The following is a 15,576-nucleotide window of genomic DNA, read 5'->3' on the forward strand; positions in this document are numbered from 1 at the left end:
GTATTGGTATATTTACTGGTCTGTTCACGCAAAGGTTTCCTACTATTAGAGAAAAGATCTATTCATTTATCTTTTCATTGTGAGATACGAACTATACGTATCTTGCAGTTAATGTACTTGTTCTAGACATTTGGTTATCGATTATAGAAGCTTAAATTCGATCCAATGTTCTTTCATTATATTCATTGGATTACTCTGGTATGTTTTCTCACCATACTTGTCAAATTATAGACATACGACCTATTGAATATAGCTCAAGATCTTAGATGCATTCAGTCAGATGAGACCATATATAGGATGCACTTAATATAGGTAAACGTAAAACACAGTAACTGTGCGCATTAATGAGCCATGGCTTAAAGACAAACTCGTTCAGCTAACTTCATAATATTCCTCTTACATCTGGGATTAAGATGTGACTTTGCAGATAGAGGGATGGACACTAATCAATAATCCGGTTCCATTTTGCTCTATTCTGGGCAATAGTGTAATTATATGGTGTTCATCTCTACTGTCATTTTCTTTATAAATACCAGCTAATGATGCATGCGTACACATTGCATTTGTTGTAAGAAACAGAGGGAAAAAGAAAACTAGAGGGATAGAGAAACAGGGAGAGGATGGAAGGATCAAGAAACAAGGAGATATATGGAGAATGCCAAAAGAATCACTCAGCTAAGCTAGGGACGGACACAAGAGACGGTTGTGGAGAATACATGGCAGATGATACTACTCCCCGTGGGCTGTATTGTGACGCTTGTGGATGCCACCGAAATTTCCACAAGAAGATACTGGCGCTGGTGGGTAACGAGGACGGTGATGAACTGCTTGAATATGAAGCAACTGCATCTGTTGGAGGAGTAGCATACGAGTCTCACCATCAGAAGCAACAGGAGCAGGAGCAGCAGCAACATGCAGCGACATTAGGGGGGAGTACACGGAAAGATGAGCAGCGTCATAGTGAACATCAGGAGACCCTTGCAACTACTAATGCTAATAATAATACAGGTACTAGGAACAAGCAAGGTAGGGGTGCTGCAAGTAGTGGTTGCAGAAGGTCTCGATTTTCTCAGACCCAGAAAGAAAAATTGATCAGACTTGGGTTTTCTATAGGATGGCGTATGCCAACGAAATCATCACCTGTAGAACATGAAGAAGAGATAAGAAAGCTGTGTGATGAATTTGGAATCACCAGGTTTGTGTTCAAAACTTGGATGAATAACCAGAAAAAATACCATGTTCAGTCCAGCGCTACTTCAACTCCTGTCACTGATCCTTCACTTCCTCCTCCTGGCTTCTCCTAATCTTTCTACAGTAGATGATTTGCAGACAGCAAGTTAGAAAGAGTGGTTTCTCAGCCCTTCTTGTTGTTTTCTTTCATGAATAATATTTGTAGTTTATCCAACTGCGAACTTGTGTTTGTATTTGATTCATTTCAAGCTTACCTTTGTTTTTTTTTTGAGCGATTCTGTTACATGCATTTTCATCTTGAATTCTTTCAAATCAATTTGAACCTCGTTATAACAAACAAGATAAATATAAAGTCTGGTTCTCATATTTGCATTACACTGACAATTTGCATAAGAACTCTGAAATTCAGTTGACCAAAACCCATGCAACATCAGCCCAGGCGACGTGCAAAAAAAATCCTTAAACTGTAGAGCAAGGTGACAAATCAATCCTGCACCACTGAACTGACGAGAGAAAATGAAAGAGCGACACTTTTCTTAGCCAACTCACAAGATAAATTTTAAAAGTAATATAAGAACTATTCTTAAGACGAGCAAGCAATAACATGAATAGGCTTGTGAATTCAAAATTTCCATTTTGTGGAGGTGGGAACTGGAAGACAGATGCAGTCATGCACTAACACCATTACATTTCATGATACTACAGGCAAGCCATCTTTCCATTTATTATTAATTACAGAGTTCATTAATCTTAGAGCTTTAATGTGTACAGATTGATTTGATAACGTCTACAACTGAGAGAGGGGGAGTAAAGATATAGATGGATAACGATAGAGAGCCCCTTCATTTTAAGAGGGGCAAAGAATGAATGTTTTTGGGACAGCGGACGATGAGTGTTTGTGCTGATTATATCTGTATGTACAACACAGAGTAGAACACAAATTGGGTTCTCTGGTTAAACAACACATAGATTAGTAATAACAAAATAGTTCAGAATCCTCTTCTCTCATTCTACCTTTTCCCTCTATCCAATAATGCCTTTCCCAGTCAAAGCCGGCGTTTTACAAATGGGGCATACATTCTTCACCGACAGCCACTTGCTTATGCAGTCTACATGGTACTCATGTCCACAATCTAAAGTCCCAATCTTTTCCTGATTTTCGTATCCAATCTGCAATGATCATTTAAAAACTCCTCATCATCACCTTCCATTACTGACAATTACAAATAAAACACAACATGACAGCTTAATTGACCTTTCTGAAAGACGGAACCTACTATAATTTTACCTGACAAACAATACATGTCTCGGTCTCCCGATTCATGCTATATGAACCGCCAGATGACGAAATGTGGATTCTAGTCTTGAGATGACGCAAGATAGTATCTTCTGACAAACCCGTTTTTACGCTACCGATCTGTTCACCTAATGCAAGTAGTTCCTGCAAATTACAGTTTACAAATCTTTCAGGGAATCTGTGATACCGGTTGAACAGAGGTTTTAAAAGTTTAAGCATATTCATGTGTGCAAAATAGCTAATAGCCAAAATCTAAGAAACTGCACAGTGTTACGAACCAGCCGAGATTAGTTCTCCATTTTGAAATAGAAAACACAAAAGTAATACATTGAAGATTCTAATCAACCAAACATGGAATCTCATTAAGTGAGCTCAGAAGCAAAGATCATTTTCCCCAATATTTCAAGTGTTTATATAGTATCTTATACTAATGATTTACCTCATAAGACATGTCGTCTATGTCCAATCGCATCTCTCTATGTTGATCGACGAAATTGCCAACTTCATAATACCCTGGAAGTTCCAATATGGCAACCTCCTGCATGAATCACAAAGTAAAAGTACTTTTAACATCATAGTCTCCAACTGATAAAATGCTCTATCCCTCTTCTTTCTTTTAGTATAGAGTTGAATGTAATAAATTAAAGACATAACTTTACACAAGATTGTATCAAATTTGAATATACTATGATATTTCGGATGACAGGTAAATAAGAAACATATCCGTGATTCATATTCCAAGCTTGTAAGCAAACACATTAACAGAAGACAGAGTTAACTGATACATACATCTGCTGCTAGAAATCTCAAGTGGGGACTGTTTCTTCCTTCTGCGCCTGTCTGATTTACCCCACTGCGATGGGGCCTGTAAAACCTGAGGCCATTGGTAGGAAAAGGTCTTGGATGATGTCTAGGCCCGGCCTCTTGGCTATCCCTAGAAGTGTGGAAAGGGCCATGGTGCAAGAGATTGTTCATTGGTTGCCTATAGGAAGGGAGCGGTACTTGGGCCTGGTAACTGGGGTGGCCTCTCAATGCTTGGACTGGGACAGGGGGGTGATGATGATGATTGTGCACTTGCCGGTGCATAGAATGAGAGTGGGAGAGAATTGCAGAATTTCTGCTGGTTGTAGCCTCCTGATAACCCGGGCCACCTATGCTCACAATCTCTGAAAACCCGCCATTGACATTTCTACCTGTGAAGAAATGGAATATCATTACCTATAAACCAATGCAATTCAGACATTTGGCATGTGAACGAGCATTCACGAAAGTGAATGGAAAAAGGGATGACATATTACCAGGTAAATAAGGTATAGCTGGACCATGGTTCCATGCTGAACTTACTCCAACTCTAGCATTGTTCCCAAACTGTTGGTCCACCCAGGAATTGCTCACTGGGTGAAAGTAGTGACCCATATAAGTCCCTTGAACTAATTGATTATGGTTATGTGCCACAGAAGGGGCGACCTGAAGACTGATGGTATTTGATCTGCTCCGCACACTTCGTTCGGATTCTTCTGCAAGAGTTAGAAGGCCATTTGGTCGGTATTCAGGTGCCATGGAAGCTGAGTCATCCGACAAAGCAGTTTCAGTTTGTTCTTCCTGTTGCTGTGGGCCAGTATTTAGTTGTGTGCCTGGTAAGGATGAGCTTGAGCTTGCAGAGCCATTAAGATGAAGGAGATTCTCTTGAACTACTCCTTCAGCGTTTTTTCTCTTTCCTGAATTTCTCATGCAATCCATGAACTGATTACTTTCATAAATATCTACACCATGATTGCTAGAAGATGGTTGACTAGGTAGGTGGTTAGAGGGAGAACAGTTTAGCGACATGGGGAAGATTCCTCCAGTAGAAGAGTGGATCATGTAAGGATTATAGATGCTTGATGGACCAGCAATACTCAAATCAACATTTGAGATCGAACAACGATGTTGAAGACCATTATAGGGGGGGGCAAAATATAGGCTACTATCTTGATGACCCGCCATGCGGTGAGGATCGGGATTACTTGTTGTCCCAGAAACTGACAATACCTGATGGGCATTAGGGTGTGGATACTCAGCAATATTGGCCAACATGATACAGGGTTCCGAAGGGAAATGCCCCCGGCCTTGTTGATCCATCTCAATATCAAGCATCTGATTTGTGCATAACATATTGCGTTGCCCCATTGGTTGAATATAAATAGCAGGAACCCTACATTTATGGATAAGTATATTGTAAAGCCAAAATCAGAAAATTCCTTCTATATCAGCAAATATTAATATAAAGCAGGGGCAGCTAATGTTTATAATTGTCATATTGCACATGGGATCAAAATGAGAACTCAAAAAATCAGATGTCTTTCCATCAAGTTCCTCTTAGTAAGTTCCAACAAAGACACTCATTCACAGCAACAAACTATATTATGTTAGAGAAAGTGTAACCGCAGCCAGAATTGAAAGCGATGTTCCATCGCTCATAAAAAGCCCAACCTCCCTTAAAGAGTAGAACTAAGGACATTTCACGAGATGCTGTTCACAGAGAAGTCCGATAAGAAATAGAAAATCCAATAGAATGCACTTGATACGGAACACAGATGTTTATGGTATGCGAAATAGATTTATTATCTCATATTGTTATGTAAAAATGGGAGTGAAATATGGAAGGGAGACTAAAATGTCATCAGCATAAGCAGTACATTACAATGTTTTAAATGTGATAGTTTAGCTATTTAATCTTAAGTTTACTGTAATAATACCTTTTTATTACTAAAAGAAACTCAGTAAAAAATATAAAAAAAAACTTCGTAGGTAACAGATTTTACACATTGGAAATATCGTGAGAAGGGCATAACCAACCTCAGCTTGACTTTGACGCTTTAACGCTAAACTTGTAAAGCTAATCAGCATAGTAGGACAGGAATGCTATGTGGACTAAAAAATTATCTGCTTAAATTCCATGAGAAGGTATAATCCATCTCCATATGATGTGAATTTTAATCAGGACAAACACATGCAAGAAAGAACAACCAAAAACATCCTCCAAAACTCTTATCAGGTATAAAACGAACAGTTAGGCTCCTATTTAGATAGAAGGGACTACATTGCAAAATTATCACGCCACACAAATCCTAGAATTTGCATAGCTCATTACTTGAAGAACTTTCATCAAGAAACGCCTGCATTTCTTTGCAAGCCAACATAAGTCTACACGGGAAACCTTATATTGCATGCAAAAAGCTATAAATGTCATTGAACAAATATTACTCCAAAGAAGTAGCCGAGATGAGTAAACGAACACAAATTTACAGGTTATAGAATAGCTCCTCATTATCAGAGAACTAATATTGGTATTCATGCGTCATAAGAATGTCTATATGGTGAAAAAGCAGTAAGTTTATCACGAATAATCAATGCCCCAGCTACGAGAACTATCTCGATGCAGTATTCAACAGTAGAAACCAATCATTCACAGGGGATGCTAACGTAGTAAATTTATTAGAACAAGTTAACCCTGATCACAAAAAAATATAAACATTTAAAAAAGAAGAGAACCCCACAAAAAGGAAAAAAAAAAAACAAGATGGTACCTTAAATTAAATGGCTCCATAAAAATTACAGAAACCCTTTTGTTAATCAACAACACCTTCAAATTCCAGCCGAGAAATTGTTAGTCAGGAATTATACATTAATCTCGGCCATTTCTGCAACAACGAGTACAAAAGCAAATTAAACAGCATAATTCACCAAAAGAACACCTTAATTTAAAGAAATTCACTCAAAAGATTGTAAAATTTGTCCAGGAAACAGGTAAAAATATCTCTGAAAACTCAGAATTTAGACCCAATTCCTCTTTTCTTTTCTTTTTTTTTAATCGTACAAAAGAACAAGAATAGGAGGGGCAAAACCCTATGAAATTAAAATTGGAGAAAGACCCATGATAGATAAACGAATACTAACCAAATCATGGTGTAGAACAGATCGATTCAATAATCTACAAAGAGGAGAGGGAGGGAGAGAGAAAGAGAGATGACGAAGAAGAAGAACAGAAAGGAAAAAGAAGACCAACGGGCAATAATATATATCTACTTCCTTTCTTTTCTTTCTAATTTCTATCCTTACAAAAAATTAGTATTATAATAACTTCTAATAATTATTTATTTATTTATTTATCCTCAATCATTCTTGTTTAACAATTTGGTCCTTATTTTTTTTTTTTAATAAATATAAGTGTCTTTATTATTTTATTGAGCCAAAAGACTAAATAAGACAACTTGCTTATCACTATTTATTAATTTTATAAGAACAGCTAAATTAAACTATTCTAATTAGTGTATCATTTTCCAAACAAACTCAAAATGGAGAATTAAAACAAGCAACAATAAATTATCTTGAGTATATGTCCATTAAATTGCAATCAAAAATTCTGTAATTTAGCATTATTTACAATATACCTGATGAAAAAGATTTGTAATTTGTTAGTTAATTTAATTTATCTTTCCCATCAAAGAAAAATGGAGAACTAAAAATTGTGAACAGTTTGTAAAAGAAAAAGAAAAATGTAGCTTTAAAACCAAATAAAAATATTTTTATAGAGAAGTTATTTTTATATAGAGTAATTTCTATAACGTCAAGCGAAGTTAGAACCATATGGAGTTTATTTTTTTATAAAATATTTTTATATGGAGGTTTTATTGTATAAAGATTAGACAAAAAATTTATGAAAATTGAAAACTAATATGCTATTAAACAAGGACGTTTTATAATACGCAAACCGTTAACAACTCAATTGTTTTTAAGCATATTAAAACTGGCGAGATCGGGTATACCCAGATTGATTAGGGTATACCTAATAGACAAAATAGGATTATTATGAAGTAAAATCCAAAGCCCCATAATGACTTGCTTGATTAACATTAATAAATTTGTTTGGGTTAATTAATTTAGTTAGTTAATTAGTTGATTAAAATTATGAAAGTAAGTTTTATTTAGATTGAACTCATGAATTATGTGGGAAGATTTTTGAGAAAACGGAAATGAAACCACGCTAACCAAACACTTCTAAAAAGAGGATTGCAAAGCTTCTTAGTGGTCTCTGATGCGTCGGTAGATCGATTTTGTTTTACCGCAAGTGCATGGTGTCAAAAATAGCACACGATAGCAAGCACGGTTAGTTTCCTCAAGGAGGGCGACGTATCTCTTGAGTCTGCATCAACTCCGTATATAAAGATGTTGCGAAATCTTCTAAATGGACTGCACAAGTAGTATTTCCATGGCCCATTCAACCACAGACCCTGACTACCAACTTCAGGCTACTGCACCATCGACCACATCTCCCATTTCCATCTTCTGTCCTCCTAAATCTCGGCCACAGTATTACCTCCTTTCTCCAGTGATTCAACACTCCAACCACAGTACCAAACCGGACCACCACCACTCTGTCTTGGTCACCAATTGCACCCAGTTCACCCACTTAACCACAAAATACTCCTCCCTGTACACAACACTCGAGCCAATACCAGCAACGACTCTTGTAGCACAAACAGTAGAAGCAAGACTTGATTTTCAACAACATCAACTGCAGTTTTTCCCTGATTTGTAGCTTCACGTTTATGTTCCAGCTGCCGCTATTTGAGTCCCCTCCATCGTTGTTCTGTGTATGCATCAAACCTTTTGTTCAGTCGGCAAGAGCAAGTTGAAACAAGTCTCACCATCTCAGTAATCGCCATTCCTTCTCACAACACCTATCGAACCCAAAACAGATCCATCTGGCCAACAAACTCGTCAATCGAGTCTTCTCTAAACTCAGCTCCCATTAAACCCTATTCAGTTCACAGCCAAAATCCCCAACTTCCATTGTTGTTCTTCGTAGTACTAACAATCAGATTTCTCGTAAGCTTCGTTTTCATCTTCTTTCCAATTCAGCTACATGCATCTCTAATTCATTGTTGCTGCTGAATAAATAATCTTGCAGTTTCCATTTATCACGCATCTTGAACTGTAAACACCATCGATTCAACTTCAATGTATCAAAACCGAACGCAAATCGAGCAGCTAATTCAATCCATCTCGAACAATCAGTACCTTATCTCACCAGTTGACCCCAATACATACCCAATTTCAATCGATAACAAAGTCCCCAAAATTCAGACCTTAGATAGCTACTGATTTTGTATACACCCACATGGATCCCACTTGATCTTGTAATGAGTAATGGATTACCACCAAGCTCCCAAGCCTTGGAAAGTGTATAAGCTGATCGTATGTGTATGCGGCAGTGCAATTTCGTATAGAAATATCCATTTAGCCATTTATCCTCTGAGTGAACAGAATTTCTTGTATCTCCGGTAAAAGTTCTAGAATATAATTATTAGCGAACAATTGAGACCTAGCTATTATAAAAGTGTTGCACTTATGTGCTTATCAGAATCCCTCACACTTACATTTTGTTAGTCCCGAACAAAATAAGAAAAATTATATCCGCTACACAGTTGGATATAGAGAGACGTCTGCTAAACAGCTAGACGGAACCACTAAAAATGTGGTTGAGAGAAACCCGCTAAGCAGCAAGGCGAACCACTAAACAGTGATATAGAGAAGTCTGCTAAACAGCCAGACAGATAATCAAATTGACCCGCTCAACAGCTGGTCATGTCATGCAAAAGAAAAAAATTAAGACTCGCTAAACAGCTGGTCATATCATAAAATAAAATTAACAACATAATTTTTTATTTTTTTTTTGAAAATTTCCAAAATTAACAACATATGCCTATCACAAATCTAACCACTCCCCCACACTTGAATATTACATTGTCCTCAATGTAATTGAGACATCCAACGTAGAGTTAAGATGGGAAATTCTAAAATGCGATATGCAATAGGCAAACAAAAATAGAAGATAGAGTAAAGGGAACAAAACTGATGGGTTGATTCCCACGAAGCGAAAGATGTCCGTTCTCTGCTTGCGCGCATCAAGTAATCTCAAACGAAGTGAATAATGATACATAACAACAACCTGCCAGCACATATGTAAAGCCTGAAAAGCTTGGGATCAACCCAACACACAAGTTCAGCTGCAACTACGAACCTGCAAACACTATAAACACCCAAAAAGATATGTGAATCAATAAGTTCAGAATGTTTACCAATTTTGATTCCCAGTGGAGACTCCCAATTGGGTTTTAGATTAGGAGGGAGCAATGCATTAACAATGTCAATAAGCACAAGACCACAAGACTTGGCAAAAGGAGCTAAGCAAACAATTCTTGGTTCTAATTTCTTATTGTGAATTAACTGACCAGTATCCATATGTTTCACACTTATATAAGCATTTTGATAACTACTACTAGTCTCACGAAAAACTAGTTCATCAGGCTTGGCAAAACAAGATGAGCAAATATCTGATGGTTCAGTTTTTGTTAACTCCTTACAACCTGCAAAGTTTTCAGACATGTTTTCGAGATTCTCATTATAACAGTGAGTATAATCATTCACACCATTAACCATGCATACATGTTCTCAAGTTTCAGAAATCGCAGACGAATTTGAAAGGCTAAACACATTTATCTTCATTTTCATATTTCCAAAAGTAAGCACCATGATTCCATTACGACAGTTGATAACCGCATTTGAGGTAGCCAAAAAAGGTCTACCTAAGATGACAGGAATCTGCCCACTAGGATTAGAAACAGGTTAAGTATCTAAAACAATAAAATCAACGGGATAAACAAAACTTTAAACCTGTGTAAGAATATCCTCTACCACTCCCCTAGGAATTTTAATTGACCTATCAGCCAATTGGAGAGTGACATTAGTGGGTTTCAAATCACCAAGTTCTAATTGCACATACACAGAATATGGCAAGAGATTCACACTGGCCCCTAAATCTAACAATGCATGTTCAATCCTATGTTCACCTATGGTGCAAGCAATCGTAGGACAACCTGGATCTTTAAATTTGGGTGGAGTTTTCTGTGTAATAATCGAGCTCACCTTTTCATTAAGGAAAGCTTTCTTATGCACATTCAATTTTCGTTTCACAGTGACATATCTCTTAGGAACTTAGCATAAGAAGGAATTTGTTTAATGGCATCTAAGAGTGGAATATTTATGTTAACTTGTTTAAACACTTCTAAGATGTCATTAGGACTAGCTCCTTTCTTACGAGGTAGTAATGCTTGAAGAAAAGGAGCGCGAGAAACATAAGAAATTTCAGAATTACCTTTTTTGGTTTCATCGGTTTCTTTTTGTGTTGAAGAAGTTACCTGTGTAATAGTAGGAATGTTCCTATCTTGCACATTCTCCTCAGCATCACGAACATGGTTATCCACAACCCGTCCACTTCTTAGGGTAGAGAAGACAACATGATGTGTAGGCTTATCACCATATGTGCTTACCTCAACAGAACCCTTGGGATTGAGCTGTATTTGACTCGGGAACTGATCCTTGTCTCGCTCATTCAATTTGGCTAGTAATATGATCTAATTGTTGCTCTAAGTTCTCCATAAATCTTTGAGTAGCCTGCATAAACAAATTCATACTTTCTTCCAAACTAGAAAAAATTTGGTCAAAAAAATTATTAGTAATAGAAGATGTATGCGTAATAGACTCAACATGCTTAATTTCAACATTTCTTTCTAACGACTCAACTCTTCGTAACATATCAGCAAACTTGTCCTCAGAGTCCAATTCACTGTCAACTCTGTGAATCCATGTGATACTAGTCATTGATCTTATGGGTTCTCTAGCCTCCCATTCTTGTATTTTTTTCTTCCATTTCATGCAAAAATTTATAACCTTCTTCGGCAGTCTTATCAGGAAAATTACCACCACCAAAATAATTCTACCATATTCAGAGTTTTGAAATCTAATCCCTCATAAAGGATCAATGTGAGACTAGGAGTATCAAATCCATGGTGTGGACATTGTAGCAAGAGATCATGGAACCTCTCTATGTAATCATAAAGAGATTCTCCTTCTTGCTGAGAAGAACTATTCAATTTTCGACGAATGGAAATAGTTTTATGCCTAGAAAAGAACTTATACAAGAATAGATTAATTGTGTCATTCCAAGTATTAATTGATGAAGGAGCTAATGCATTTAACCATGATTTTGCCTTATCCTTCAAGGAAAAAGGGAACAACCTAAGTTTGAGATACTCATCGGCTAAATCCTTGAATTTCATTTTACCACACAATTCTTCAAACTCTATAATATGGTAGTAAGGATTTTCATTCTCCTTACCATAGAATTTAGGAAATGATTGAATGGTGCTTGCCCTAATCTCAAAAGTTGTTGTGGTGGTAGGCAAAACAATACAAGAAAGTTGAGAGACTCTAGTTGGGAATATATAATCTCTCAAACTTTTAGGTGGAGGATTCGTACCCTCATCATCTGTTTCCGTCATGTATAAAGGGTTAACTCTAACAAGACGATCAAACTGTTCTCCATCCTAACCGCTTAGTAGATACTGCATATGCAATCAAGATGCAGAAGTTTGTACAAACTCACCTTGCAAAATCTCAGCAAGCTTTTCTGCCGTTTTTCGAGAGATTCAAACTCACTGAGGTACCTAAACAAAATCAGAAAAACTGCTTAAAAGGAACTGAAAGAAAATAAAAACAAAAATATACTATGTACAAAAACTATGACTAGAAAATTGGTGATATCAATCAGAGAGTATTTTACAGCCACTCCCCGGCAGCGGCGCTAAAAACTTGATGCGGTAGACCGACTTTGTTTTACCGCAAGTGCACGGTGTCAAAAATAGCACACGATAGCAAGCACAGTTCGTTCCCTCAAGGAGTGCGACGTATCTCTTGAGTCTGCATCAACTCCGTATATAAAGGTGTTGCGAAATCTTCTAAATGGACTGCACAAGTAGTATTTCCATGGCCCATTCAACCACCGACCCTGACTACCAACTTCAGGCCACTGCACCATCGACTACATCTCCCATTTCCATCTTTTGTCCTCCTAAATCTCGGCCACAGTATCACTTCCTTTCTCCAGTGATTCAACACTCAACCACAGTACCAAACCGGACCACCACCACTCTGTCTTGATCACCAATTTCACCCAGTTCACCCACTTAACCACAAAATACTCCTCCCTGTACACAACACTCGAGCCAATACCAGCAACGACTCTTGTAGCACAAACGATTGTTTCAATTCCAGGAAGAACTGCTTCCTAAAAGATTGTTTCACTTTGTAGCCAATACCAGCAACCACTCTTGTAGCCAATTCCAGGAAGAACTGTTTCCTAAAAGATTATTTCACCTTTTCCACTGATCAACCTGGTTGTTTTGCAAAAACTCTTTTACCACTTTATAAGAAAACTCACTATGGTTAGATATCCAGGTTACCATGGAATAACCAAAGGAGCTCAACTAGCTTTTGATTGTCCAAGAAAATGCAGAGAATAAATGTGACAATAGAAGCTGCAGAAGAAGCGATTCTGTAAATTTTCAAACACCTAAATCAAGATGCATTCCAAAGTCATTATCCAGTGTGTCACCATGCAACCTACCAACGAAGTGAAGATGATACACCGCATTATATATCTTTTTTTTCCCACTAATTTTCACTAAACTTCATGTTAAAGTCTGCAGGCATCCAACTCAAAACCAATTGGCAATGAGTGGAGAGGTCCTTCCATATTATATTTAAGTTAATTATGCGGAATGTAGCAATGTGGGAAGATTTTCCTTTCACACGCCCCCTCACGTGTAAGGCCAATCATTCGGCCTAACACGTGAACCTACGTACGAGTGACCAATCAATCGGTAACAGGTGTACATATTGACTAAATCGGTACACATCGGCTACTCGGCCTAGACCCGGGTGTACAAGCGACAAAATCGGTACACTTCGGCCAGTAACTCGGCCTACACCCGGCGTAGAGCAGGTCTGGGTCTGGGGCTAGGCTCTGATACCATGTTAAAGTCTGCAAATATCCAACTCAAAACCAATTGGCAATGAGTGGAGAGGTCCTTCCATATTATATTTAAGTTAATTATGTGGAATGTAGCAATGTGGGACTATTGTCCTTTCACACTTCAGCTTATACATAGAACTGAAGATGAAAATACGCTACGTTTTAATTTATTTTGTAAGAACTCGAATTATAACTTGTATGGAGATGAACTTTCGATATTTTTCACCAACCTAGCAATGGCAGTGAGTCTTTACCTGTCCAGAACTTAGAGTTTGGGCAGGGCACTCTCAATACCTATTGATGTAATCTCGGCTCTAGTGCCCTTTTCATATACAAATAAAAAGAAAACAACTTATACTCATGGTTGCAGATAATCAAATTGACATGGTTGACATTAAGGTATTCAAAGCGTGAAGCGAACCATGAAGCGTTTTTTATTTTTAGGAAGCGATGTTTTTCGAAGCGTGAAGCGTCGATTCATGGTTGATGTTTGAACTTGAAGCAGATGTTTTCTTATAAATAAATTTGTCGTAACTAGTAACTATATATTTAGGAAAATAATATCTATATAAATTTAATTATTGTAAAAAACAAAGCGTGTGACATACTGGTTCATCCTATTTTCCCTCAAACATTCAATTTTTCATTTAATAACTTTAAAAATTGGACGGGAAAAGAATTGACCAAATCAAGAAGCGCATCAACACTAGAGAATGTAACATTTCATGATGAATTCGCTTCACATTTGCGCTTCGAAGCGAAATGTTGAAGTTTGAAACGAAACGTACGTTCCGAATCGTGAAGCGTACGCTTTTAAAAATTATGGTTGACATGGAGGTTAGAGTCACCCTCCCCGCATGAGCCCAGAAATAACATCTTATTATCTCTATTACACCGGTTGTTAATCATTACAACTGTCCCCTTGAAACATCCAAGCAAGTTACATTAAAAGTTAAAAAATTATATTTTAGTTAAAGAAGTATGAACATTAAAATGATGGTCTAAATATTATGATATAAGTAGTAATAATGGAATAAAGGTGAGATGAACGAATACAAGACGGGTGCCTAGTTAGCAATTCGGGATTCGGTAAACTATGGAACGGCAAAAGTACGAGTGTTATACGGTTTTGTAAAATCCAGATTGGTCCATAATTCGGTCAACGGGACGTGATTCGTCATTAATTCGGAACCGCATACGTACGTGTATAATTCGATTTATAAATGTGAGTTCGGCTCTGAAAATTCGGTATCTATATATAACAAATAATTTGTATTTATAAGGTCATAGACCAATTTTTATACATATGTGTGAGTTATTTAAGGAAAAAATAAACTCAATATGATGATATTAATAATATATACACCATTAGTTATCCAAGAGGACGTCGTATGGTGGTTTAGATGCTTGGTTAGTGAGTTTGAGATCTCTCTCACCTTCACCTTCAAATCTCTTCAGTCGTTTTTGTTTCATAAAAATTACAACACGTCTAATATTCGGTCGTGTATGCTCGGGAGGCAGTAAAGCCCAAACAGTGGAGTCTTTGAAAAGTAAAAGCTAAAGAATTTATGGCGAATTAAACAGACGTATCATTCGGGATACGTAAAATTCATGAACGATTCGCGAATAATCCGGGAATGCCACATAATACGCGACTTGGGTTCGGAGTTATAAGCGTACGCGAAAAAGACGATAAAATTCGTGATACGGAAAAATTCGTGAATGATTCGCGGATCATTCGCGAACTTACTAACTAGGGACGGGTGTCCATTTTCTTAGAAATGGTGCATTGCACGTGTGGGTGGTGGCTAGCTCAGACATGAAAAAACACAGAAAGAGATGGATGCATGCAACATTTTGTGATAGATGAAACACTTGCCAGACTGCTAATCTGATCTAATCTAATCTATATCTAATCTAGTTTTATTATTCTAATATATAAATAAAAAAACTCATAAATTAAATAAAGGAATAAATGAAGTAGTACAACTTACTTTAAAAAGACAAAAACTAAAACCCAAAATCTGTTGCTTATCTAAATTTTAAAGTCAGGAAGAAGAAATACCTTACCTACGTTCTAGTACTTGTTTGAAGAAATACGTATGACTAAAGAGAGATTAAGAAAACGAAGGGAAGACAGAAAGATACCGATAATCAGACACAAGGAGTT

At 37.1% G+C, this 15,576-nt stretch overlaps 2 protein-coding genes across 2 annotated transcripts; one reads left to right on the top strand and one right to left on the bottom strand.

Annotated features, from left to right (window-relative positions):
- Positions 1-620: 620 nt before the first annotated feature.
- LOC113351749 (zinc-finger homeodomain protein 10-like) lies at positions 621-1,304 on the top strand. The gene has a single exon (XM_026595684.1). It carries the CDS (start codon positions 621-623, stop codon positions 1,302-1,304), a length of 684 nt encoding a protein of 227 aa, XP_026451469.1.
- Positions 1,305-1,885: 581 nt separating this feature from the next.
- LOC113348772 (probable E3 ubiquitin-protein ligase ZFP1) lies at positions 1,886-6,587 on the bottom strand. The gene is made up of 7 exons (XM_026592631.1): positions 6,428-6,587; positions 6,058-6,171; positions 3,787-4,682; positions 3,278-3,681; positions 2,928-3,026; positions 2,480-2,632; positions 1,886-2,361 (listed from the first exon to the last, which is right to left on the bottom strand). The coding sequence occupies exons 2-7, from the start codon at positions 6,075-6,077 to the stop codon at positions 2,215-2,217; spliced, it is 1,719 nt and encodes a 572-aa protein (XP_026448416.1). The 5' UTR covers positions 6,078-6,171; positions 6,428-6,587; the 3' UTR covers positions 1,886-2,214.
- Positions 6,588-15,576: the final 8,989 nt, after the last annotated feature.

This window comes from Papaver somniferum, chromosome 2 (genome assembly GCF_003573695.1).
Source record: "Papaver somniferum cultivar HN1 chromosome 2, ASM357369v1, whole genome shotgun sequence".
Classification (NCBI taxonomy): Eukaryota; Viridiplantae; Streptophyta; class Magnoliopsida; order Ranunculales; family Papaveraceae; genus Papaver; species Papaver somniferum.

Excerpts from the sequence above, each read along its gene's own strand:
- LOC113348772 (XM_026592631.1), bottom strand. The coding sequence starts at position 6,077 with ATGGAGCCATTTAATTTAAG. Across the intron at positions 3,682-3,786 it reads AGCTATACCTTATTTACCTG|GTAGAAATGTCAATGGCGGG; the intron begins GTAATATGTCAT and ends ATTTCTTCACAG. Across the intron at positions 3,027-3,277 it reads TGAGATTTCTAGCAGCAGAT|GAGGTTGCCATATTGGAACT; the intron begins GTATGTATCAGT and ends TGATTCATGCAG.
- LOC113351749 (XM_026595684.1), top strand. The coding sequence starts at position 621 with ATGGAAGGATCAAGAAACAAGGAGATATATGGAGAATGCCAAAAGAAT.